Source organism: Mya arenaria, chromosome 13, assembly GCF_026914265.1.
Source record: "Mya arenaria isolate MELC-2E11 chromosome 13, ASM2691426v1".
Lineage (NCBI taxonomy): Eukaryota > Metazoa > Mollusca > Bivalvia > Myida > Myidae > Mya > Mya arenaria.
Window position 1 is genome coordinate 36,128,781 of NC_069134.1, and position 27,268 is coordinate 36,156,048.

Genomic DNA, 27,268 nt, shown 5'->3' on the forward strand with positions numbered 1-27,268 from the left:
TTTTATATTTTTTTTGTCTTGGAACGCGCCAATTTATGCGAACATGCTTGGAAACCAGGCATATAAGACTGCTGAGAAAAAAAGATCGCAGATTTTTAAGTTTAAGTTCAAAAATTGATGTTTTATGCATTTTTTCTTAAACCGTTAGTAACGCTTTTAGCCATAAAACATTAATTATCGGACAGAAATATTTAAATCTGTGAGTTGATATTTACGCAAAAAAGGCTCATTCCAAGATTATTTTTTTTTTTTAAAAAGTTGTCAAAACGGTGAATCTGTGATAGTGCAGCTTTAAAGTGACTCGCTCAGGTTTTTGGACCAAAAATTATTTTTCCGGTAATGCATCTGAAAACTCTTATTTTGTCATTATTTTACTCAATAATATCGAAATTGCAGAAAAATAATGCAGTTTTAGCATGAAAAAGGATTTTGGTTTTAGTGGGGTTCAAGCCCACGCCGGTAAAGTCAAGAAAAAAAAGACGCAGTCGGCTAGTCCACACGGCCACCGGGTGTTTAAGCCGTAATTTATTTTCAATCGCGTTATTAACGCTAATGGAAATTGTGGTCTTCAAAAACGATATTTGAGCAAATATCAACATTTGCTGAAGGGTTCCAGCCTTTGGAATTTTTGTTTTAACACTCCTTATGATTTGCGCACTTTATTTCGTAATTAAAAAGTGCATTTTACAAACCATGAGCGAGTCACTTTTACTTAAAAATATCCTCGTTGACGTCATCACCTTTTTTGAAAGTGATTGTATCGCTACTGTGGCAATCATCTGTTACATGTTTCATACAGAATCTAAAGAGCTGGTTTCTACCTCAAACAGACATTCTAGGAACGATTTTCATACTGCACCCTTGTATGACCTCATTCCCAGATCATATTCTTCACAGGTCTGGAAAGAATAGGATGCTATCATTCACAGTTTTAAACTGTGATATATATGATTAAACAATATTGGTGGTAAACAAGAGATTCATATTCTTTACAGATTTTGTCGATGACATTGCTGTTTTATAAATTTGATAATAAAAATGTAATAATAAGAGGAAATAAAGAGATAATAATAATAATAAAAATAATAATAATAATAATAATAATAATAATAATAATAATAATAATAATAATAATAATATTTATTATTATTATTATTGTTAATGTTCGACCATATCAGGCAAGCTCGGAACAGAAATTTAGCCGTTGAAAGCGTTGGAAATACTTTTTTTCCAATACATCTGTCTATGCAAACACAATTTACAACAACAACCACAATGTCATCTACCACTACTACGCATACACCTACTATTACGTTGCCAACAAGAATCAATACTATTCCTACTTATACCACTAATACCAATAGTACATTAACAACATAAAAGAACAGAAACAAATTAAAACAACTATCTCTACAGCAACAGCCACTGCGCCTACACTACAGCCAAGTCGAGAAATAACAGCAACAACATCAATAAAAAAGACAACAACATCATCATAATCAACGATTCTTTATAACTAGAATTTATACGCATACATGTATATCAACAAAATATATTTGCAATACTGACAATAGCAATCTGTGAAAAATGTGACTCAGTTGTAAAAAAATAACGCAAGTTCTGACCGGTGAGGAATGTGATTTCATGGTACATAAAGAACCGGCTTTGATCACAAAATTCCTAGAGCTGTGACATATATGTTCGAAAAAAATGAGATCTTTTTTTCCCCAGCTGTGAAGAATGGGATCTTATATTTTTCCCAGGTGGGAAGAATATGATCTGGGGGAAATAATGTCTTACACACCCTTAGACACCCTCCCAAGTAGAAAACCGCTCCTAGCATTTTTCATTGAACTTCCACCAGGAATTTTACAAGAATGTCTCTGATTAGTGACTGAGTAATTCCATTCATACACTTGATAATAAGTATGCATATTGAATGATATATATATCGTGAATATCTCGACCAGTCTCATGATATCGTGAATATCTCGCCCAGTTTCATGATATCGTGAATATCTCACCCAGTCTCATGATATCGTGGAGTATCTCGCCAAGTCTCATGATATTCTGAATATCCCGCCTAGTCTCATGATATCGTAAATATCTCACCCAGTCTCATGATATCGTGGAGTATCTCGCCAAGTCTCATGATATCCTGAATATCCCGCCTAGTCTCATGATATCGTGAATATCTCACCCAGTCTCATGATATCGTGGAGTATCTCGCCAAGTCTCATGATATCCTGAATATCCCGCCCAGTCTCATGATATCGTGAATATCCCGCCTAGTCTCATGATATCGTGAATTTCGCCTCCCAGTCTCATGATATCGTGACTATCTCGCACAATCCCCTAATATCGTGATTATCTCTTACAGCCCCTTATACCGTAACGAGTTAAACATTGACAAGATATTGGGTGACATCAGCCGGGACAACAGCAGCAACATTGTCGCAGCAAGAGCAACATCCATGTTCTGGTACCTCAGGAAAAACGAATCCGTGAGTATTTTTCTTGCTGATGATTGTATATGAGTTGTTGTTTTTGTAGTTGTTGAAAGGCGTATTTTTTTGTTCGTTTCCACTAACCCGACCGTCCCATTTTTTCCTCCCGACCCTACACTTATTTGGAGAAGTGTTGATTTTTTATTTCGTAATTTCCTAAAAAAAATGTACATTTTGTAATGCACATGTTAAAAAAATACCGTTTTATATTTGGATTTTCTACAATGGTGATATATACCCTGATATTGTCGGTTTGGTACAGATCAAATTTCGATTCGCCCGCCCCGCCCCCCCCCCCCCCCAAAAAAAAAAAAATAGAGAAAAAAAGTTATGCCTACCTTTCTACCCTATTGAATTTTGGAGATGTTGGTGGAAATAAAGAACATTTTCTTTTTGGCCTTTTGAATAGCTTTCATTTAACTCGCCCTTCTCATATATCCATGCAATTATAAACAATTAGTTAATAGAATGTACATACAATTTGCAATCATTACAGTCACATAAGTATTAAAAGATTTACTTGTTTTTACTTATATGTGAGACTGCCATTGAGTACACTTATGTTATATATAATTTATAGTATATATTCTTTGTTCAAACTGATATTTTATTTATATTCCACTGACTCTGAAAAAATACTCTTGTGTCAGACTCATATTAAATACATATTCTTATTTCACACTAACATAGACTACATAGATATTCATTTATCAGATTGACATTTGATTGAACATTCGTGTTTGGTACAAAGTATGGTATTCAATATCGGTCTTAATTGGATCCAAGAGCGATGTAGCTAATCGGATTACTTGTTATCAATAACTGACAAATAGAGTGAATGAAGTCATTGATGTATGACCATACGATAACCTAAGTTGCAAATTGAATTCCAGCCCAGCCTAGTATAAAATATGAATATGCATTAAATTGTATCTTTTTAAGACTGAATTGGAGGCAGCAGACTGGGAACACAAATTGATTGATCTAATGAATGTACAAGGCCATGAAGATCTTGAGAGTCTCTACATCTACACAGCAAGAACGTAAGATCAAGTTTGATTTGAAAAAGTCCTGTTTAGTCCTTATAGTCCTTATTTTCGCCGAAACCTGTTTCCAACCAATCTCATTAAAATCATATCGTGACGTTCACTTCATTTCATTACGTTATGTACGATCTGAGAAAAAATGGTGTCCTTTTAATGGCATTTGGTATACAGAGAGAAAAGTAGTTTCGGAAGAAACCCTGAAAGTTTCATCAAAACGACACCATTCTGAGAATACCAATTTTCTATTTTTTGTAAAATTGCCATATACTCACAGCTTAATTCGGCCATGACGTTTGGAGAAAACGTCAGCTTCGTGTCTGCCTTCGACGTAACGAGCAATTTCATTGGCTAGTGGAGAGGTCAATCTGAGGTGACCCCTTACGCGAAGTCCTCAGATCCACATAGCGTAACGTCGTGAAGCGTGTATTGGGGATCTGATTTTAATGAGATTGGTTTCCAACATAATGTTTTGACAGTGATCCATCAGGTTGCGGTTTACTGAAAAGGTTTGTCGAAGTGTTTTAGGAAACAAAACTCTCATTCAACCTCAGGTAAAAAAACTCATGGCGGGGCTATATAAGTGGCGTAGACTACGATACATTTCATTTAAAATGGTGAAGAAATAGTAAAGTAATCTTCGTGCAAAATTTTCATTCGAAGAAGCATATTGTCTTCCGACGAGAAGAAGCATATTGTCTTCCGACGAGAAGAAGCATATTGTCTTCCGACGAGAAGAAGCATATTGTCTTCCGACGAAGCGTTAATTTATCACGTGGTATACACACACTGGATCACGTGGTATACACACACTGGATCACGTGGTATACACACACTGGATCACGTGGTATACACACACTGGATATTCATTGTAACAGTTGTGAATTGTGTGCTGCCTTGTAGCGCTGAGGTGTCCCTTGCTGGAGGCTGTTTAGCATTGATCTTTCTTCCTTCAAAAAGGATCATGTTTTAATTTAATGCTACTGACTTTGTCTTTATAATAGCTTTAAATTGTTTTATTAAGTGTTGGTATGTTGATTTACTATTTGTATATACATGTAGTCATTTGTTTGGGTTTTGTATAAATACGCCTTCACACTAATACGTCTAAGAAGGAAGGGTGACATGCACATTTTTTGTATATAATTAATGTCGGGACGATGTGTTTCTGTGTGGTAACATGGTCTCTGCATGATCGGTGTGGTTTGTATTTTTCTGGTGGAAGATATATTATAATCGGCTGATTATGAATCATCTTAAACTGATACCAGGCGTTTATTATACGTGGCTGCATAGACCAACAATATCTGGTTAATACATTTCCTTCAGTAATTTTTGCTCAAACCATTGCCTCTGCATAAGAAACATAAACGATAAGCCGCAGAGAAGTACTGCAACACTGACACAAAAGGACATGCATGCAGCCTTTGACCGTTAGTCAAATCGGACCTTATAAAATCATTTTACGATGACAATGCCGTACATGTCTTTATGAAAAGTATACTAGAACTGTTTAGAATACAACCTACATTTTCAGCCAACGAAATTGAAGATAATGATAAATTAGGTAGTAGGCTTAATCATTAAGAAATCCAATTTTCACGGGTGTTTAAAGGTCCGCCTACTGCAACTCATTCGATACACACTCCCTACCTCAGAGTTTGCATTGCCAATGTGTCAGCCATGCTTCGCTCTCTCTGCCCATTCTTAGTCATCAAAATGTTACTTCATGTCATCTAACTGTTACTTAAGCCAGTGTTATGGGCGTTGACAGTCTTGCATTATGCAATACTACGACTGAACGGTTTGAATCAAACCCATAATACTGTTCCATACCTGCATCCAAAGGATTTTTTCCAGCGTTTATTTAAAAAACTTTGGTGATCTCAAACCACCATCATTTGTATGTATTTTCAGTTTTGTCGAAGAAATTGCGAATGCAGCATCACATGACTTATGGCTGTTAACTGCAGGGTTTTCATTTGTTATGATCTACCTTACATCTACGTTGGGCAAATATAGCAATATTGAGCACAAGGTATCATTCATTGCCCGCCATACAACGTATCTGCTAATAGACGATGCACGCTGAAAGTTGATAATCGCACGCTCAAATATATGCGCTAATACAGTCGAACCCCGTTGGCTCGAATTCGCTTGGCTCGAATTCCTCGTTGGCTCGAACTAGATGTAAATAACCGATTTCTTTACACTGAAGGTAAACGTTCTCGATTGGCTCGAATTTTCCCTGACTCGAGGTATTTACACCGGTCCCTGCGAGTTCGAGCCAACGAGGTTTTACTGTATTTGTATTATTTGTTTGGCCATCTTGGTAATACGTTGCATTTTGATGGTTTCGATCTGCAAAAGATGTTTTCTGATATTCAAAAGCTGGGCGTACGTTGCATTTTGATCGCTTACTTTTTGATGGTTTCGAACTGTGAAAGAAGTGCTCTAATATTAAAAAGCTGGGCATGGGTTCATAATTTTATTTTTCGCAATCTGACTCAAGGTGATTTGCAACTCTACCAACATGGTCGAATATACTAAACGGTTTAATAAACAGTTTGTGCTTGTGATTATTGCATGGCTTATGTAAAGTTTTTATACTGCAGTGTTGTCAACCGTTTGTCATTAAAATATGTTGCCATGTGTATAATGCTGTCTTTGGTGATATTTTAGCAACTACAAAATTATGTTGTGTGATGAATTAGATACATATCAAGTACATGTGTCTTGGATACGAGTAAGCAACACCATTGATAACATTGAACATTTTGAAAAAAAAATATGAATGCAATTTAATGCGTAAAATATGTATCAACGTCAAACAAGTCGTATACAGACAGCTGCTTATTAGTCAAATGCCTTCTAACTATGTATACAAATCGTTTACAGCAAAATCAGACCTAAATTCATATGGGGTGGTATTCAATATACAACTTATAGAAATCTTAAAATCATACATCATTGACTTCATTCACAATATCGGTCAGTTATTAATAACAAGTATTCAGATTAGCTACATCGTTCTTATATCTAATGAAGACCAATATTGAATACCATCCTTGTAGGTCTAGTTTTGCATTAAAAAAAAACCGGCATCTCAGACGTGTGCGTTGCTTATATATTATTAACTTGCTTTAACTCTCTACGTATTGAATGCGTGTCGCACCACGAGATCTGATGCCAAAAGTCGGAAGTATCGATTTTGATAGTTATACTCGGAGTAATTACAAAAAAAACTACAGTTATATGTGAAGTATTAATAATCGACTTCCGGTAAAGATCTCGTGATACGCCCCATCTATAAATAACACTTTGTGTATACCGGTAAACTATGTTTGACACCAATTAACCTAAATTTACAGATTGGTCAGCAGACGTGTTTCCTGATGCTTATTGTTGCTGCCACGCCCTTTTAAAGGTTACATCTGTGTATCGTTTCTGGCTTCCACAGCCTCGTTTTAAACGCCACTGATCACCTTGTTTTCCGTTTCAGTTTTGATGACGAGGCCATGGGCGCCTTATCCAGTGATGTGAACCTCCTCTCCATCGGCTTTAGTCTTGTCTTTATCTATCTCTCCTTCTCTATCGGGAAATACAGCTGGGTCGAGCAAAAGGTACAAGATCTAGCACTTTACTAAGTGCAGGATTTGGTGTGCTTTTTGTTTTAGATTTTACATTTTCTCTTCCTATTGCTGTATATGTGTCTTGCTTGACGTCATCTGTTTCTATATTGTTACCATCTTTTATACTTGCAGAGAAACCTTTATTTTGGTATTGGTTCTATCATTCGTTCTTTTCGAATACATTTGTATTATTGTATGCTCATTGTTGTAATGTTTTCCAAGTTATTTTCTCACATTTTGGTATTGTTTCTTTCCACTTGTGTATATGTCTAGTTTGTATATTTGTTTATCATAATTCGACCGTAATATCGTAAAATTTTATGAAATACATTTGTGCTTTTATTTAAAGTTATAGACTACTAAATGAATTTCCTATTTACTCTACGAAGAATTACCCGATTTGCATGCAAAATTACACTGATTTCTAGTGTTCCCCAACCACTTGTATAGTCAGCACTGATCAACCTAAGAAAAAAAACAGTTACGTTTTTTATATTAAGAGAAATGAAATTGGTTGAATGTAACCTTTATTTATGCGATAAAGTTGCGCAATTTCGCGTAGGAGTACAAACAATGAGGTGAAACTGTGAACAGTGAAAAGTAGATCAAATAAGCATGTACAGCAAGTTTCTTTAAACAACATACCATTCAGCTTAAAAAATTACAAAGATGAAAAGTAGCCTATGGTCTGATATAGTGTAACCATGCTTTGATTCACTGCCATGTGTTTATAAAAAGTTGAAAAAACTCACTTCAGAATAGGTGTATTTTGACCCTTATACGAATTAAAATATTAGTGAAATTACTGATTAATTCAAAACCAAACATGGGTCGAGCACATTTAGTTATTTATGTCATTAACTTGAGTAGTGGTTGTTAGCCTAAACTCCTCTTTGTTTAAATAAAAAAAAACACTGTGTATATATCTACTTTTGGTTTCCGCCTATTTATAATTTGTTATTTTCAACTTTGATTTTTCTTCTAGTGTGATCCTTGTTTGTATCAAGTTTTAGATAATTTAGTCATATTCAAATATACTGTTATCAGTAGTAGTAAAGTAGTCTTCTTTGATATGTTCAAGTTTGAATTTGATGTTTTGCATTTTAGAGACTTAATATAGCGCATTTTACAAACTTTCAATCATAAACGTATGATGTTAGTCATATGAAACTAACAAATAACAATATATGCATGCTGATTTGTGTGTTATACGAACCGCAATGTTATATGTAATTAATTATCACTAGCAGCTGTTTTACAGTGTTACTCACAATTTTCATACTTATATTTTTAAACAGTTCGTTGAAATATAAGTGCCAGTAAATTAAATGTGGTAAACCATACTTTGTAAAGTTCATTTTATTTCAAAAGTTATATACAAGAGCATTTGAAAATACATAAAATTTCTTTATATCTTATCCGTGTTTACATATTCTCATTTCCACGCGAATCTATAAAATAAGGTATTCTTTTAATACGCATGCTATGCTTAAATTATAAAAGGGATTGAACATTTTTTGTTATTTCATTTATAAAGTAAGTGGTATTCAAAGCCATTGGTTGACACATGCACGAGAACGAGCTCTTGTTTTTTGTTATTTGCGTTTCATTCTGTCTTAAGCAAAGTCATTCGGAGCTCCCCGGCCATTTTACTGGAAAAAAACCCCGGATTTATGCCGGTACATCAGTAGAAGTAGTTCGTATTTTTTTTATCTATATCATTAATTCAATGTAGTGTTTTAGCTTGTATTTAACTGATCTAAGCTTAAACTAATTGCCAGTGAATTGTATTATTTCAAACATAATTAGGATTTCCAAAGACTGAATTCATTAAGTTTAACTGCTATATTAAATTACTACGCGATCTTCTTGCAGCGGACTTAAACAGTACAGTTTTCTGGCTATGTTAACCGTCCATATACATCCGATGTTGTTTTCGATAAAAATGGCCGAGGAGTTCCGAACAGAGCAAAATAAAAGACATTGCGGTACAATCCTCGTAAAATATACCAAACAATCTTGTATCTACCCTTACATAACAATGGTAGAATTCACAAAGTCTTTGATTCACAGATATGGTTGGCGTTCTCCGGTCTCCTTAGTATTGGATTGGCCATCATCTTCACATATGGGATCGGGTTTGCAACTGGCATCATGTTCGGACCCATACATCAGATCCTTCCATTCATGCTGCTAGGTAAGAAACCATGTTCGGACCCATACATCAGATCCTTTCATTCATGCTGCTAGGTAAGAAATCATGTTCGGACCCATACATCAGATCCTTCCATTCATGCTGCTAGGTAAGAAACCATGTTCGGACCCATACATCAGATACTTCCATTCATGTTGCTAGGTAAGAAACCATGTTCGGACCCATACATCAGATACTTCCATTCATGTTGCTAGGTAAGAAACCATGTTCGGACCCATACATCAGATCCTTCCATTCATGTTGCTAGGTAAGAAACCATGTTCGGACCCATACATCAGATCCTTCCATTCATGGTTCTAGGTAAGAAACCATGTTCGGACCCATACATCAGATCCTTCCATTCATGTTGCTAGGTAAGAAACCATGTTCGGACCCATACATCAGATACTTCCATTCATGTTGCTAGGTAAGAAACCATGTTCGGACCCATACATCAGATCCTTCCCTTCATGGTTCTAGGTAAGAAACCATGTTCGGACCCATACATCAGATACTTCCATTCATGTTGCTAGGTAAGAAACCATGTTCGGACCCATACATCAGATACTTCCATTCATGTTGCTAGGTAAGAAATCATGTTCTGACCCATACATCAGATCCGTCCATTCATGCTGCTAGGTAAGAAACCATGTTCGGACCCATACATCAGATCCTTCCCTTCATGCTGCTAGGTAAGAAATCATGTTCGGACCCATACACCAGATCATTCCCTTCATGTTGCTAGGTAAGAAACCATGTTCGGACCCATACATCAGATCATTCCCTTCATGTTGCTAGGTAAGAAACCATGTTCGGACCCATACATCAGATGCTTCCATTCATGCTGCTAGGTAAGAAACCATGTTGGGACCCATACATCAGATCCTTCCATTCATGTTGCTAGGTAAGAAACCATGTTCGGACCCATACATCAGATCCTTCCATTCATGCTGCTAGGTAAGAAACCATGTTCGGACCCATACATCAGATACTTCCATTCATGCTGCTAGGTAAGAAACCATGTTCGGACCCATACATCAGATACTTTCATTCATGCTGCTAGGTAAGAAATCATGTTCGGACCCATACATAAGATACATCCATTCATGCTGCTAGGTAAGAAACCATGTTCGGACCCATACATCAGATACTTTCATTCATGCTGCTAGGTTAGAAATCATGTTCGGACCCATACATAAGATACTTTCATTCATGCTGCTAGGTTAGAAATCATGTTCGGACCCATACATAAGATACATCCCTTCATATTGCTAGGTAAGAAATCATGTTCGGACCCATAAATCAGATACTTCCCTTGATGATGCTAGGTAAGAAATCATGTTCGGACCCATACATCAGATACTCCCCTTCATGTTGCTAGGTAAGAAGTCATGTTCGGACCCATAAATCAGATACTTCCCTCCATGTTGCTAGGTAAGAAGTCATGTTCGGACCCATAAATCAGATACTTCCCTTGATGTTGCTAGGTAAGAAATCATGTTCGGACCCATAAATCAGATACTTCCCTCCATGTTGCTAGGTAAGAAATCATGTTCGGACCCATAAATCAGATACTTCCCTCCATGTTGCTAGGTAAGAAGTCATGTTCGGACCCATACATAAGATACATCCCTTCATGTTGCTAAAGGTAAGAAAGTGTAAAATATTTTTTTTTTCAAAACTAGCAATCAATAAAATCTGTCTATGTTACAATCTTATTTAATAATAACCTAATGAATTCTTTGCCAAAAGTAATATAATGCTTATTATTTATTTATAATACTTTTTTCCGCCCCTATACAAATGTGTCATTATATTTATTGTATTACGTTCGCGAAACCAGACTCCTGTCGCCAAGAAAAAAAACACATCAAGCTTCTCGTTACAGTAACAGTTTTGTCGACTTTCCAGGTATAGGTGTGGATGACATGTTCGTGATAATGGAGTCACTACGGCAGCTGTCTCCACAGGAACGCTCACTTCCGGTGGAGGAGCGAGTCGGGTTGATGCTGAAACACGCGGGAGTCTCCATTACCGTCACCTCCGTTACCGACATTGTCGCCTTCGCCATCGGGGGATCGACTGTAAGATTTTTTAATAAGCTGATTTAGTTTGAGTAACCTGATAGATAATGAAGACCTAAAATGTCACGTTCTTATTTATGGTAATCCTCTCGAACCCCGTTTGATCGAAATCGCTTGGCTCGAATTTCTGGTTTGATCGAACTTAATGTTAAGGATCGATTTCTTTAAACTGTACGTTATCATTCTCGCTTGGCTCGGATTTTCCAAGGCTCGAGGTATTTACTCCGATCCCTCGAAGTTCGGAATCATTCTCGCTTGGCTCGGATTTTCCAAGGCTCGAGGTATTTACTCCGACCCCTCCAATTTCGAGCAATCGGGGTTCGACTGTACACAGTACGTAAAGTACTAAATCATTCAGTGTTACAACATCTTATCAGGATACAAAAGGAACAAAATATGATATTTAACAATTTTATTATTTATGGTTTTTTTTCAGTGCACCATAATAATAAACTGTTATTGGAAAAATTGAGACAGACGATAAAAACTATTGCACCAATCGACCCAAATACTGAAAAATGAATGGCAACGGTGCACCAAACAACCCGAAAACATTTTCAAATAACATTTAATACCCTATGATTAATTTTGTCCTTTCAGGTGATACCATCACTCAGTACGTTTTGCTTGTACGCTGCTATAGGAGTGTTTGCCCTTTATATTTTACAAACCACATATTTCGTCGCCTGTGTCACCTTAGACGAGCGCAGGATTGACTCGAGACGAAACGCGTGTATCATCTGCTATAAGCATCCACCAGACTACAAAGAATGGAAACATTACAACTATAGCTTACAGCATGAGTTCATGAGGCGATTCTGGGGACCACTATTGACAAAAAAGCCTATGAAGGTAAACACAAGTAAAATATTTTTTTATTAACAATATTATTTATATCATACTTATTATACCCTCCTCCCCCTCCTCATCAACATCATCATCATCAAAAACCAACAGATGATTTAATGTTGTTGGTATTGTATCTTCTTATTCATATCCCGTAAGCCCCAGTTTCGAATTAAATGGTTGCAAACCGTATCAAGCCATGCTGGTATGCTTGTTGAGAGTCGGAATGGTACACAGTTGATAAATGTCTTCACCCTTTTTATTCAGGTGTTTGTAATTGCCGTAGCCATTGGTCTGTCCGCTTTGAACATTTGGAGTTTCATCCAACTGAAGCATGACTTTGACCCCAGTATGTATCTCCCCTCGGACTCATACTCTCAAAGATACGTGAAAGCCGATAGAAAGTTCTTTCCCGATGACGGTGCTTTCGTTCAAATGTACTGCGGTAAGTGTACTGTCGCAGGAGACGTATGCATGTCCTTCCTGCTAGTTTTATCGCAGGAGGCGTATATGTATGTCCTTCCTGCTAGTTTTATCACAGGAGACGTATGCATGTCCTTCCTGCTAGTTTTATCACAGGAGGCGTATATGTATGTCCTTCCTGCTAGTTTTATCACAGGAGACGTATGCATGTCCTTTCTGCTAGTTTTATCACAGGAGGCGTATATGTATGTCCTTCCTGCTAGTTTTATCACAGGAGACGTATTCATGTCCTTCCTGCTAGTTTTATCACAGGAGGCGTATATGTATGTCCTTCCTGCTAGTTTTATCACAGGAGACGTATGCATGTCCTTCCTGCTAGTTTTATCACAGGAGGCGTATATGTATGTCCTTCCTGCTAGTTTTATCACAGGAGACGTATTCATGTCCTTCCTGCTAGTTTTATCGCAGGAGGCGTATATGTATGTCCTTCCTGCTAGTTTTATCACAGGAGGCGTATATGTATGTCCTTCCTGCTAGTTTTATCACAGGAGACGTATGCATGTCCTTCCTGCTAGTTTTATCGCAGGAGACGTATGCATGTCCTTCCTGCTAGTTTTATCGCAGGAGACGCATGCATGTCCTTCCTGCTAGTTTTATCGCAGGAGGCGTATGCATGTCCTTCCTGCTAGTTTTATCACAGGAGACGTATGCATGTCCTTCCTGCTAGTTTTATCGCAGGAGACGTATGCATGTCCTTCCTGCTAGTTTTATCGCAGGAGACGTATGCATGTCCTTCCTGCTAGTTTTATCGCAGGAGACGTATGCATGTCCTTCCTGCTAGATTAATCGCAGGAGGCGTATGCATGTCCTTCCTGCTAGTTTTATCGCAGGAGACGTATGCATGTCCTTCCTGCTAGATTAATCGCAGGAGGCGTATACATGTCCTTCCTGCTAGTTTTATCGCAGGAGACGCATGCATGTCCGTCCTGCTAGATTAATCGCAGGAGGCGTATGCATGTCCTTCCTGCTAGTTTTATCGCAGGAGACGCATGCATGTCCGTCCTGCTAGATTAATCGCAGGAGGCGTATGCATGTCCTTCCTGCTAGTTTTATCACAGGAGACGTATGCATGTCCTTCCTGCTAGTTTTATCACAGGAGACGTATGCATGTCCTTCCTGCTAGTTTTATCGCAGGAGACGCATGCATGTCCGTCCTGCTAGATTAATCGCAGGAGGCGTATGCATGTCCTTCCTGCTAGTTTTATCGCAGGAGACGTATGCATGTCCCTCCTGCTAGTATTTTCGAAAGAAATGAGAAATTTAAATAATTACCCAACTGGGGACGTTTTTAATAAGAAACTTAGTTTGAACTTAAAATTAAGATTAAAAACTAAATGTTTTGATTGGTCTGTATATTTAGCTGACCAATAGACTGAATGGAATCACTGAGGCATGTCTAAGGATAAGGATAAGATCAGTATTGAATACTTGTTCTGAACGTGTTCCAAGTTTTTTTTCAAGTGTCTTGGGTAACAAATAGTTAAACTATTCCTAAGGAGAGAGGTATAAATATTAGCTTTAATCTATCTCCTCAATCCTTACTTATCATATATGTAATTTTATGTCTTTAATTTAGTACTTATATACAATAAATAGTGTTTAAACCGACTATTACAACATGGCTTAAACGATTTTGACTGTTAAAACATTACCCCGTTAAATACTTTTAATTAAAGTTTAAAAAATCCTCCAAAACATCTTAGTAATGTAATGTGCGAGGCCAACAAGACCAACAGATCCTTTCAGAGAAAAGCATGCCCGACCGTGAAAGGGTCGACTTGTCCTTATATACAGTATAGTTTCCATCAACACGGAGACCTGGCTATGCCAATTTGCATATTATCAAGTACATTAACGCATTATGTACGCAGTTCCTTCCGCCTACAGCGGAACATTTCTGTAATTAACATTGCTTGGTTCAAACGTCTGGTAATGTACAGACTCTTCAATAGGTAATTGTAATTATGTTTCCCTTATTATACAGATGAAATGAATTACGAAGATAATTTGGACAATCTTCGCACTCTCTATGAAAAAGTTAAATCCACGCCAACTGTACAATCATCGACTGTTGACTTTTGGCTAGCCAGTTTTTTGCAATGGCAGAACACCTCATCATCCATGTCCTTCGTGCCAACCATGACTGATAGTTCTGCAATAAAAAACGGGAGCATGGCTGGAAATTTGGATGTTTCAAACACGAACATTTCTTTGGGCGGAAAAGACACCGATGCCTTGAAAGCTCAATATGCTGTTCAGATGGGAAATGATTCCAAGTCGCCTTTAACAGGTACAGAAATTACTTCGAATTAGGTGTGTTCTATACAAACAATCATTAAATTAGGTTGTCCGGTTAGCTCAGTGGCTAGTGCACTCGCTTCTTACCAAGGCGACTCGGGTTCGATTCCCGGCCATGGCGCATGTGAGTTTTGTTAGTGGTCACCAAGCTGGACAACTGGGTTGTCTCCGGGTACTTCGGTTTCCCCGACAACACAAGACCACATTATCGCGCAACATAGTGCTAACGAGAGTGACTTAGTATAAGCTATCACCTCTTCCTTCACAATCGTTTTAAAATATATAATGTTTAAACTAATGTATATCGCGTCAACAATCAATTTTTAAACATAATAAGAAATATGGGTTGCAAGATCGAAAAAAAATTTTTTTGATATGGTCTAAATCGGTAATTAGTTCAAAATATACGAACTTATGTTATTATTTTTTAATTTTAACGTCTTCATTCAACCGACTCGAACTTCTTTCCAGACACGAGCTTTGGCCAAAACTTCCTGTCCAAGCTGCTGTATTTCATGACAACAAACAACGGGAGAGTGTATTGGAGATACCTCAAGTTTGACAACATGAAACAGCCAACCAGAATAATGGTAAAATAACTGGCCGATTTCTATAAAACAGATGTTAACATACCTTGCAGAAGAACAGCAACCTTTGTTACACATCATTTCAGCTATAAGCGTTACATTATTAACTATTCAGTGGCAATCCTGTTGTATTTGCTTTATTTAGAACAATTGATTACCTTGCAGAAAAACAACAACGCATGCCATACCTTATTTTAGCTATTAGCGTTGCATTTTAAACTTTACATTGGCAGTCCTGTTATATTTGTGTATTGCTTAAAAATTGATTTGTGTTCATCAGTCTCAATAAAATGATTGAATAATGTAGCTAATCGATGCTCTTCTTCAGACTGTCACTATTTTACCGCAGTTATTCGTTTGGAACGAACTCTTACTTATGGTGTCATATGACCTGTAAACATTTAGTGATATTTAACCTAAAACGTTTATTGTTTTCTTCAGATTTATCAAAGGTGTCATTCCCACCAACGATCTAACATAACATGACTATGAATTACTGCAGTTTAACAATGTCAGAAAATATTATCGAAATGTCTGAATATCTGTAGGTAAAACAACTTAAATCTCAACACAGTGATCCGGTTCACTGATCACAACTATGTACAGTTAAAAGGGACTGTACTCCTGACCCATTCAAATGACTGAAGTGTTGGTTCGTGAACCGGCTCGCTGTGTTGACTTTTAAGTTGTTTAACTTTTAGATATTTAGGCATTCCGAGATTGTCTGACATGGTTAAACTGCAGTTATGTTTTCTATTTCATTACATTACATGCCAAACATAAATAATTTATTATTTACCTAAGTCCACCTTAAGGATAATAATATAAAAAGAAGACAATGTAGGTGTGCCACAGACGGGATACTTTAATCAGAAATACACTCACATCCAAAGCAAATGGTTCCAACAAAAAAATGCGCCAGCAAAATACACCTGGCTTCAATGTTCTTATACACAAATCAAATAGAAAAAACACACTGCTCAGACTCAACATCACTTGCACTGCCATGGTAACAGAAAATTACCAAACTGGAAAGATAAATATGCATGAGACAGTATTCAAAAATAATGTACGCAACATATATTCTAAGTAAAAACATCCATAGTAAATGAAAATTTGAAAGAAGTTTTTACTATCCCGTCTGAGCGTCGAATGACCAATTTAATACTATAAAAGCACGAGGAAACTACTAATTTACGCACGAGTAACCAACTCTATACCAAATAGTACTCTTATAATCCTATACCGCAGATTTAATAAATACATTTATTCATAGTGTTTATGCAAGATCGTTAGAAGGAGTGACCCATTTGTTAAATCTGAAGATTTTTTTTTTATTTTAGATTCATAGATGTCATTAATGTTTACACGTCGTATGACACCAAAGCAGGAGTTCATTCCACTGAAAGTGCTGTGTATTGTACATGGTAGTGAAAAGTGACATACAAAAAGAAACAGATAGAACCTTTTAGCTTTCATCTCTCGGTATGTATGTTTAACCTGTACATTTTCTCTATATTGCAGGCATCAGTGTTGACTTTCCGGCATGTAAAATGTACGACGTCTGTGTGTAATATCGCGGCGATGGAGGATATGAGAGAGCTCGTGGACAACTACCGGTTCATTGGCGGAGGACGTTGCTTTGTTTACTCCCATCCACAGTACATGTTCAACGAAACAAATAAGGTGCAATGGCTGAATGATTTGAAACTCGAAACAAATATCGCATCATTATAATGTCATTTAGTCCTAACGTTCCATGTTACATGAATGGTGATTTATTAAAATCATGATAATGAATGGTACTCAAATTTTTACATGAGTGCACGATTCAGAGTATCTGGGCCGTATTAGGATGTAACATAATATTTTTTTCCATAATATTTGATATTAAACGGTAATTTGTGAAATGGCGTTATTCAGAAAAGAATCGAGTATTTACAATTGTTTTATTTTTTTAACGCATTAGTTTCTGTAAATTATTTTATTTGGAATACACTCGGCACAACTCTACAAACGCTATGGAAAAGGTCAAAGTTAGGCAAATGCTAGATCTTAACTTATTATAAGGGGCGTCTGTAATAAGTAACTAATTACGTTTTATGTTCTTATTAAGTTAATTATAGAATAAAAATATCATTTTGTTTCTGAATTTATCATGCGTCCAGAGTTTGCTCAATGTTGTACATATTCAATTGAGCATAACATAATTACGCTTATTTGTTTTTGTAGGTTTTGAAACTGGAGCTGTACAGGAATCTAGCCCTGGCGGCTGTGTGTGTCTTTGTTGTTACCCTCATCCTCATTGCCAACTTCTGGGCGAGCATTCTGGTGTTTGTTTGTGTCGTATTCACCGTGGTAAGAATATGGGAGTTTATTACACATACAATTTGAATGTTACTTGAGTTGAATAAAAAGTTATCTTTGTTATTTTTAGCGCTAGTTTTGCATTAATCATACTGATCCTGTGTTCATAGGATTGTTTTCTCTGTCATCTTAGAAGCTTCTGAACTGTCCTTAAATAACGTTCTTGTTTAACTAGGTGGACGTAGCAGGGACGATGCAGTTTTGGGACATATCAATCGACACTGCGTCAAGTGTACTTCTCATTCTTTGTTTTGGACTCGCCGTGGACTATTCTGCACATGTTGGACACACTTTTATGACACACACAGGCTCTAGAAATGGTAGGCGCAGCAACGTGGAAATAAGATACATGATTACATACCAATTTCTCAATCCCTGTTGCACTAGTTAAATTATGTTTTTTAGCTTTGCAAAATCTATGCTAAGTACATTGGTATTTTCAAACATAGGGCATTCTTAATGTTTCTTAACAAAGCGTAAACGTTTGTTTAATTATACAAATGCCTAATACTTGCTCTGAAAAAGTAATGATATGTAATGTTTCTTAGCTTTGAAATTATTTTCCAATTGAAGTCTTTAATAAGCCAAGTTTTCGTATTCCAGAGCGGACGAAGAAGACGCTGGTTCACATTGGTCCAGCAGTATTTAGCGGAGGTTTTAGCACCTTCCTCGCGTTCCTCCTTCTTGTCAATAGCATCAGTTATGGTTTCACGCTTTTCTTTAGGGTAAGTTCAATATTATGGAGCGTTATTTACTTGTTTATGCGTTCTCTTAAAATTGAAAATGAGAACTTTAATCTGAGCCAAACCTTACTCCTTTGGCCAAACATGATAACAATGGTAATGTTTCAATCGACATGTATGCACTGTGTTGTTTGCGGAGTTTTGTGCTGTTGTTCCATGTTTCTTGTATATGATTTTTTTTTGTTTTCGTGTTCTATGTCTTTGGCGTTTACCCTGTGCCATTAAACGGGGTTTATTTTAAAATTTAGGCTACTGAGCTTGTTTCTGTAGTTTTTCATACAAATAAAAATATGTGTAAGTAAGTTTGATAAAAAGGTACACCAATTTATAATGGTCTTCAAAATGTGCTAGTTTTGAAATTTGTAATTACTGTTTCCATTTGGACATGAAATGAAACTGAATATTATATTTCTGTTTTTACGTTATAAAAGGATTCGATCTTGATCACTTCATGTAGATGCATATCGCCCTCTATTTTTCAGATATTTACAACTGTTGTGATATTTGGTTTATTCCACGGGCTTGTGTTCCTACCGGTGATACTCAGTATTCTTGGACCAGACCCATATGACACGAACTTTCTCTCTCCGTTAGACACAGATCCGACGAATAAAGAGTTAAATGTAGATTATGAACTGTATGTGCATCGTACAAACGATGAAAAACTCATTCATTTGACTGAAATGCAGCCGCTGAAACAAAATGGCAACGCAAATGGTGATATTTTTAACAGTGATTTTCCTCCTATACAAAATGGAGATTTGTGCAATACTGTGGGACATGTTCCCTATGACGAATCAAACAATGTCAATGGGCATCATCAAAATCCAAGGGTAAGATTTATATAGCTTCTAAAAAAGATTCAAATGAAATTTAACTGGTCTTGTTAAGCAATTTATGTAAAACATTCGCGACCTAGACGGTTTTTGCATGTACACTGAAGGTCAATACGTATTTCCACAAACCAGAATTTCCCAAAAACTTCCATTATTATATTTATATTTTTTGTTTAATCATTATATTTTATTTATTTTTACTTTTTTACAGGTTATCAGTTCTTAACAAATTACACACTGAAGGAAAGATGAGAGATACATGTACACATTTATGGAAAACATTCATGCAGTTTCTAGAATTCATGCTTTCAAAACTGGAAGTTTTCCATTGTTGGGTCTCCCATAGATGACTGTAAAGCTGACCGGAATAGCATTGTCTTTGAAAATGTGTCTTTTAAAAAATAAAAGTTGGTGTAATCAAAAATGGGTACATCTGATCAGAACCATTTATCTTTTATAGCTTTCAGAGTTTTATTTGTTTATTAAGTATAGTTTATTAGCAGTAGCTAGATGAAATCTAGAAATACATGGCAAACAAAAGGAAATATCAGTTTGTGGAAATACTTATGGACGGCGTATGACATGTAGTCCAAGCAGCATTTAAGCTAAAAAATAAAATTCAGAGGAATTCTAGAACCTTTGCCAACAGGCCACTTCATCAAATCTGATGGACTCGATATTCGTTAAAGGCAACCTTACTTCATAGCATATTTTCTTATCAAGATAACAATGCCCAAACGTCATCAGCATTTTAAATAATTGACATAGAATGTTGTGTTCCTATTATCCAGTATTCCGGCTCTTATTACGAACAACTATCAAACGGATCCCTGGTACAGATCCCTTACTCTCAAAGAGCTACCTAGCCGCGCAACAAATCCTCAGAACGGCAACGGAAAATATGGCAATATTTTCATATATATAAAAACGGATACCTGGTACAGATCCCTTACTCTCAAAGAGCTACCACCTGACCGCGCAACAAATCCGCAAAACGTCAATGGAAGATAGGGCACAGTTTTCATATGTCTAAATGAACAAAGATACAACTGATTCAAGGATAGTCAGAAGTGTTGCAGCATCACAGCCCCTGAATATAGCATCGTGGAATATGACATATCTGTAGGGAACAAGGAGTAACAAAACCAATGAAGAACAACAGGGGCGGTATTCATAAAACTTCTTTAGTCATTTCCAAATTTAAGTCAATTTCTTAAAATTTTCAAAGTCAAATGAAAAGAAATGTATAAGTGTTTTTAACATTATAGTATGTTTTTTTTTCAGCAAGGTCCATAGAAATGATGCTTATTTTTATTTCATATCACTAAAGAGTTATTAAAATACGGAAAGTGATCTAAGTTATGAAATGGCTTAAGAATTTTTATAAATACCGAATAAGTTTGTCAAGAGGGCATTGACACATTTGGAATAGTGTTGTATTTCATGACATACAAGTCGGAAACGCAAGGCCTAACAACTTGTCGCGATGATTTTTAATGTGGAAAATTCTCCACCTTTACTTGAGAGCATCCTTAATCCATTAAATTTGCAATCATTTTTGTTATTGAATTACAAAATATAATTTGATAATTTGTCAACTGACTATTTGATTTACAACGGGCGAATTGTGAATTTGTGTATATTAATATGTATTGATTGAATGTTTCGACTATGTGTCTCATTTGTCTAAATATTATGACTGTGCCATTTCATTTATTCAGTCATGTTGTCACACGTACAATTCCATTGCCATTTTAAGAGTTTGATTTACAATGCAAATAACAATAGTCTGAAATAAACTGCTATTTTATTTTAGACAATTTTAGACAATATATTGAAACTATTCAATTTACTTACTATAAGCATTTATATTTTGTTTAATAAAATAAGCATGCTACTACAGTGATTTTTCTTTACATTACACCTTAAAAAATAATGTTTTTGGAGACGAAACTAGAAACAAAATGTTCGAACACAATAATAAATAAGTTTAAAAAACTGCTAGATTTTTGTTTTTGTGGAATATTGTGTAATGTTGACACTATGATCTTTTTTTATAATGCATTAAAATGTTAATTCTGTGCAATTTTAATATTAAATATTTTTTTGGTATTATATCCCATATTATTTATTTTTCTCTTTGTTTTCACTTAAGTATTAGTCTTTCACATGCCATTATTTATAATTCATAACATTATAAAATTAATTTGCATTTTATCGTTACATAGTGTTATATATATATATCGATATATTTCAAATTAAATGCACAACTCGATGCAAACAAAGTTGTGTGCGGTTCACATTCTGTAGACAAAAAGGTTTCCTCTAAAAAATCGTTTAGATTTTGATATATACTGTTAAAAATGGAGGCTGATTTAATCATAGGAAATTTCTTATTAATAAAGACTTTAAAATTAACCCAAACCCTTAATCATATGAAGCAAAATCTGGTTTGACACATTTAGTCATTCTTTTTAACAATTGAATCAGAAATATCATCAACAACCTTAGTTCTACAGTATATGACACACACACAGAAATTCATTATGACATCATTGTTTGATGAGAATCTGTATAACACATGTTCAGTGCCGTTTGCTCTGACAAACGTGACCGCGACTGTCCTTACCGATTTTAAACCTTATACCCATACACATCAAAGTCATTGACAGTTGAATGATGCTGAAGAGAGTGCTTCAAACACAAAAAACTTTTATCATTGTTATTTTTCTACAAGATACATAGCTTGCAACATAGCAACATATTTAAAAAAAATCATGTCATTTCAAACATGGAGATGTACTTGTGCTATGTCTTCTTTGGATTGAGTCGTTTTTTGCATACTTGTTTTATATGTGATTTTCTGCAAAAAGTTGTTACCTTCTGTATCAAAATTTGTTTTATTGTACTAATAAAAAGATATCAAAACGTACTCAATTGAATGATGTTGTTACAATTTAGTATTCATTATTACGCTGATTTATATTTAAAATAGTATATATTTAATTGACATAAGCTTTATGTAATGTTGTTATGCCCCCAAAGGTTGGCATATTATAATAGCACCGTCCGTCAGTCCGTCCGTGTGTTTGGCTCAACTTCTCGTGTCCTGGCTGTAACTTTCTATTGTATGGACAGATTTTAAAATAACTTGCCAAATGTGTTCCACATACCAAGACGACGTGTCGCGTGTCCCAACCTCTGAAGTCAAAGTCACACTTAGTGTTTGAATACAATGGAATGCTGCATATAAGGCCATATAGTATAAGTGGTTGTTTCGGACTGTACTTTTCTCATGTATGAACAGTTTTAATATAACTTGCCAGATGTGTTTAGTGTTTGTTTACTATGGAATGCTGCATATGAGGACATAGAGTATAGTTGGTTGTGTCCGGGATGTAACTTGCTCTTGTATGGACATGTTTTAAAATAATTTGCAAATGTTTTCGACATATCAAGACGACGTGTCCCTACCTCTAAGGTCAAGGTCACACTTAGTGGGTGTGTGTTAACGATTGAATGCTGCATATAAGGACATACGAGGAGTGTAGGTTTTCAAGTATGTGTGGTATTCTTTATGTTCAGAGGTAATTTAAAATAACTTGCCGTATGTATTTGACACGTAAAGACAATGTCGCATTTGCAATAACCACTCTGTATTATTGTCAATCATAGAGGAGTTTCAATCCTATGGCACAGATGTTTGGCAAATTAAGGCGACAGGTAGTGCACTAAGAACCCTCTCTATAGTTTTACTTAGTACATATAGTTTGAGGTTTTGACATTCAGATCTACATTTGTGTTTATGATACACTGTTATTAAGTCATTTCAGTACGGTTGAACTCCGATCATTTCATGATCCGATATTTAATGTACTGGAATTGTTCCAAGGTCAATGTCACATTCGGGGGCTTTCCCCACATACTGTGACATTTTTTTTTTTTAACTTTTTATGAGATGTTGTTTTTATAATGTTAATCGTTAGACTAAATGTTGCCGATTTACAAATACGCTTCTCATTGGGGTATTTCTTGCTGATATTAGTTCATAACAGGAACTACTGAAAAAACATTATAGATAAAGTTATTTGTCATTCATAATTTTGTTCTGAAACGTATTTGGCATTATCTCAGTGCCAAACAAGCTTGTCTTTTAATTAGTATGGGGTCTCCAGGCATCCAAACATCACATGGTTGTATAGCGAATAATAGAGTATGAATGTCAGAACTGACTCCCTTTCGTTTGGTTAACGGAAAAGTTTCCGATCCTTCAGCTAACTGAAATGTTTCCGAATCTTTAGTATATTAATGATCCCGTTCATTAAGTTTACTGTAATGCTCCAGTTTTTGCTTTACTGAAATGTTCTCCTCTCATTAGCTTACGGAAATGTTTCTGATCCTAATATGTGCGCTGTAATGCTCCCGTTTTGGCTTTACTGAAATGTTCCCCTCTCATTAGTTTACGGCAATGTTTCTGATCCTAATAAGTGCGCTGTTATGCTCCCGTGTTTTGCATTACTGAATTGTTTCCCTCTCATTAGTTTACCGAACTATTTCTGATCCTTAAGGATGCTGTAATGCTTCCGTGTTTTGCTTTACTGAAATGTTTCCCTCTCATTAGTTTACCGAACTATTTCTGATCCTTAAGGGCGCTGTAATGCTCCCGTTTCTTTGCTTTACTGAAATCTTTACCCTTTTTATTTTACTAAAACATTTCCGAACCTTAAGTTTGTACGTATATATTTTACAATGATATAATTATTCAGTTATGATAACCAAGTCCTCTCGTTCTCCCGATGTTGCGCAAGAGTATGGTCATTTGTTGTTGGGGAAACCGTAGTACCTAATTAATTCCCACTTGTCCGGCTTGGTGACTAACCAAACTCACCGAACCTTTGGGCTACTGAAATGTTCCGTTCCATTGGTTAACTGTTTCCGATCCTTTGATTTACGGAAATAATCTGCCGATCTGGTGCTTCGTTCCACTTCCACGATGAAATTTAATTACCTCTGAACCGAAAACGCGGTTGCTAGTGTTCGTTAAACTTGTTTGGGCGGCCTTTTATTGACACTTCTCCGACGAGGTTTATGTTTCAACTCTTGTTATATGAAATATTGTTCAATATTCTACAATTGTTTAAAATCATGACACAAGCACGGATAGATACTGCCCATTTTAATTAACTGCGATGTGAATATAGTCGTAGTTGACTATCAAACAACAGGACAACTTGAACATTAAATGCCTTTTTTTAATTAAGGTACATTGACTTTAAAACCATATTGAAACCTTAATAAAGAAATGACCAATTATAATATTTAAACAATTGCATTTACTAAGACAATATATTTCATAGTTTGTTTGTACTAAAAAAATTGAATCATTTCAATGAGACGGTTATTTTAAAAAATATCAACTCATGCCCATTTGGGAAGTTAAGGTTTAAACATATTTTATTGCATGACGATACATTTACACAATATAATATGAAGATAACAAAGAAACAGAAACAGTGCAATAAAACAAAACTTACGTTCATATAAAAAGGACATGCAAATGGATTGGGCCACGAATGTTTCCAACATCAGTTACGGCCATTTCCTCAAAATATTGGAAGTATTTATGTTATTACTAGGAATGAATTACACTTTATGGTCCAGTATTCATGTCCCCACTGTGAGTTTAAACGGACACAAATAAAATAAAAGTGTTTGTTCACAATATTCCAACTGTCTTGGTTGTGTTATTCCTACTTGAGGTATATATCTTTGAATATAACATATACAATTCTGGTGTATTCTTTCAATTATTTTCAGTTTAATTTTATCCATTGTTAGACACTGCTAATATTTATCAGCGTCAATCCATTCTAGTTCAGCTATTTTCTTTTGTATGTATCTTATTTCAGGTTCTGGTTTATCAGAAGAAGGGGTATAACGGGAAAGCAGCTCTTCGAGATTCTATCCTGAGATTATGTGTCAATCATTAAGGAACAGATCAAAATGTATTCTTTGTTATAATGGTTATCGTTTAACTCTATATGATTAGATCTGGTATAACGAGATCGTACATGTGGTCAAATTTGTGTTTGTGAGCATCAAAACATTTAAGTGAACAAGATAATTTTATTCTGTATAATTCACCTAAACATTTCAAGTAACAAAGTGAAACCATTATAGACACAAACAAAACAAATCAGATATCATGAAAACATATTCAGTTAATGACAATGATATAATTTGTAACTAATGAAACCGGATTTGGAATGTGTGTTTTTTTTTAAAATAACTGATTCATATGAATTAAACCTTTAACTAATTAAATAGTAATAAACCCACATGAAAAATCAACACCTGGTGTCGTAATCAGAGTGCATCTTAGTCAACATTTATTACTGAGTGAAAAAGTGCATTTTTCTAAGTTTAATTTAAAGACAACTATAAATGTTTTAACACCGCAAGTGATAAAAATAAGCCAAAAAAGATCCAAATGATAAAGGCATATGAATAAGTTTTATGAAAAATTGAGGGTATTTATTACATTCGTTGTAAAACATTTATCCCCTGAGCTTTAGCAATTGTAGTTTAAACGTTTTGATTAATCTAAAAGAATAAAGTGTTTAATTTATGATATAATATCATTAAGCTAATAGCAACAGCTTTGGATGGCGTTTTGCGTCCACACACTAAATAAATATTTCATTTTAGCCGTTTGATTTGCGTCATTTTCATAACTTTCGACTTGCACATTTTTCTTTGATGGTTTCGATGGTGCTAATGGTAATTTTATTCTAATCTGTCTTCAAAAGTATTGGTTTGTTGGACTGCATTTTGTAGTGGCATGTTTTGTAGCTCTATAGTTGAATACGTATGCATACATGTGTGTGTGCAAATCTGCATTGTTTTTAGTTTTTACTGCACGAATTACTTTTCCGTTTCTGTTAGGAAGCGCTCGCATTCTAAGTTTGCATAAGGCCAGATATGAGTTATTTTTCTGTGTTTAAACCAAATAGTTTTGAAAACGTTTTTGAAAGTCAATACTATTTATCGGCGGTCCATTGTCAGTCCGCAGTACTTCGGGTATTCCAAATTCTAAGAATTTTGTGTCAAGCTTCACAATAACTGATTATGCTTTAAGAGATGTTATCATTTCAACAACTGGGAATCTCTTTAAGTCATCAATCAAACCCAGAAGATGCAACCCAAAGCTCAGTTTCTTGTTACATCTCAGGCCAACATGTGTAGTGAGTATAGTTATGTTGCGTGATTAATGGCAGATTTTAAGGTGATAGTATCTTTGATTTAAATCTTTGAACCATTTAAAACCACAATAAGATCGTCAATTGTTGGTATAATGTGTCGAGTTATTCTAATGGCTTCGCTAGGAAGGCGAATTTCACTACAGATACGTATTTCATTGTTTTTACGATCATGTCCATGTCTTCGATCCTTTTAAGTTCAATTCCCACCTGTTTTCGAAGGTGGAATGGTTTTCTTCAATGTGGTTGCAGGACATTTTGAACTGTTTTGTCTACAAATAACTCAATTTGTGTGTCTTTCAATTTCCCATTGCCTTTGAATACCTTCGGGAATTTGTCACATTTGCTTGTCATTCAATATATTTCTGAATCGACTTGCAGTGACACTG

At 35.6% G+C, this 27,268-nt stretch overlaps 1 protein-coding gene across 8 annotated transcripts in view; it reads left to right on the forward strand.

The window, feature by feature from the left end:
* The window catches only part of LOC128214540 (patched domain-containing protein 3-like), a 47,738-nt gene extending 25,186 nt beyond the window's left edge, over window positions 1-22,552 (forward strand). For 6 of the 8 annotated variants that reach the window (XM_052921050.1, XM_052921049.1, XM_052921047.1 and 3 more), the window contains exons 7-21: window positions 2,381-2,504; window positions 3,450-3,550; window positions 7,053-7,173; window positions 9,256-9,379; window positions 11,288-11,460; window positions 12,061-12,312; window positions 12,574-12,751; window positions 14,774-15,079; window positions 15,559-15,677; window positions 17,199-17,360; window positions 17,907-18,032; window positions 18,217-18,361; window positions 18,645-18,766; window positions 19,267-19,617; window positions 20,412-22,552. In XM_052921050.1, the coding sequence (XP_052777010.1) occupies window positions 2,381-2,504; window positions 3,450-3,550; window positions 7,053-7,173; window positions 9,256-9,379; window positions 11,288-11,460; window positions 12,061-12,312; window positions 12,574-12,751; window positions 14,774-15,079; window positions 15,559-15,677; window positions 17,199-17,360; window positions 17,907-18,032; window positions 18,217-18,361; window positions 18,645-18,766; window positions 19,267-19,617; window positions 20,412-20,486 (2,479 nt within the window). In that variant the 3' untranslated portion in view covers window positions 20,487-22,552. Of the gene's footprint in view, window positions 1-2,380; window positions 2,505-3,449; window positions 3,551-5,467; window positions 5,589-7,052; window positions 7,174-9,255; window positions 9,380-11,287; window positions 11,461-12,060; window positions 12,313-12,573; window positions 12,752-14,773; window positions 15,080-15,558; window positions 15,678-17,198; window positions 17,361-17,906; window positions 18,033-18,216; window positions 18,362-18,644; window positions 18,767-19,266; window positions 19,618-19,831 lie in introns of all 8 variants that reach the window. The other 2 variants (XM_052921053.1, XM_052921055.1) reach the window with 2 other exon arrangements.
* The last annotated feature ends 4,716 nt before the right edge of the window (window positions 22,553-27,268 follow it).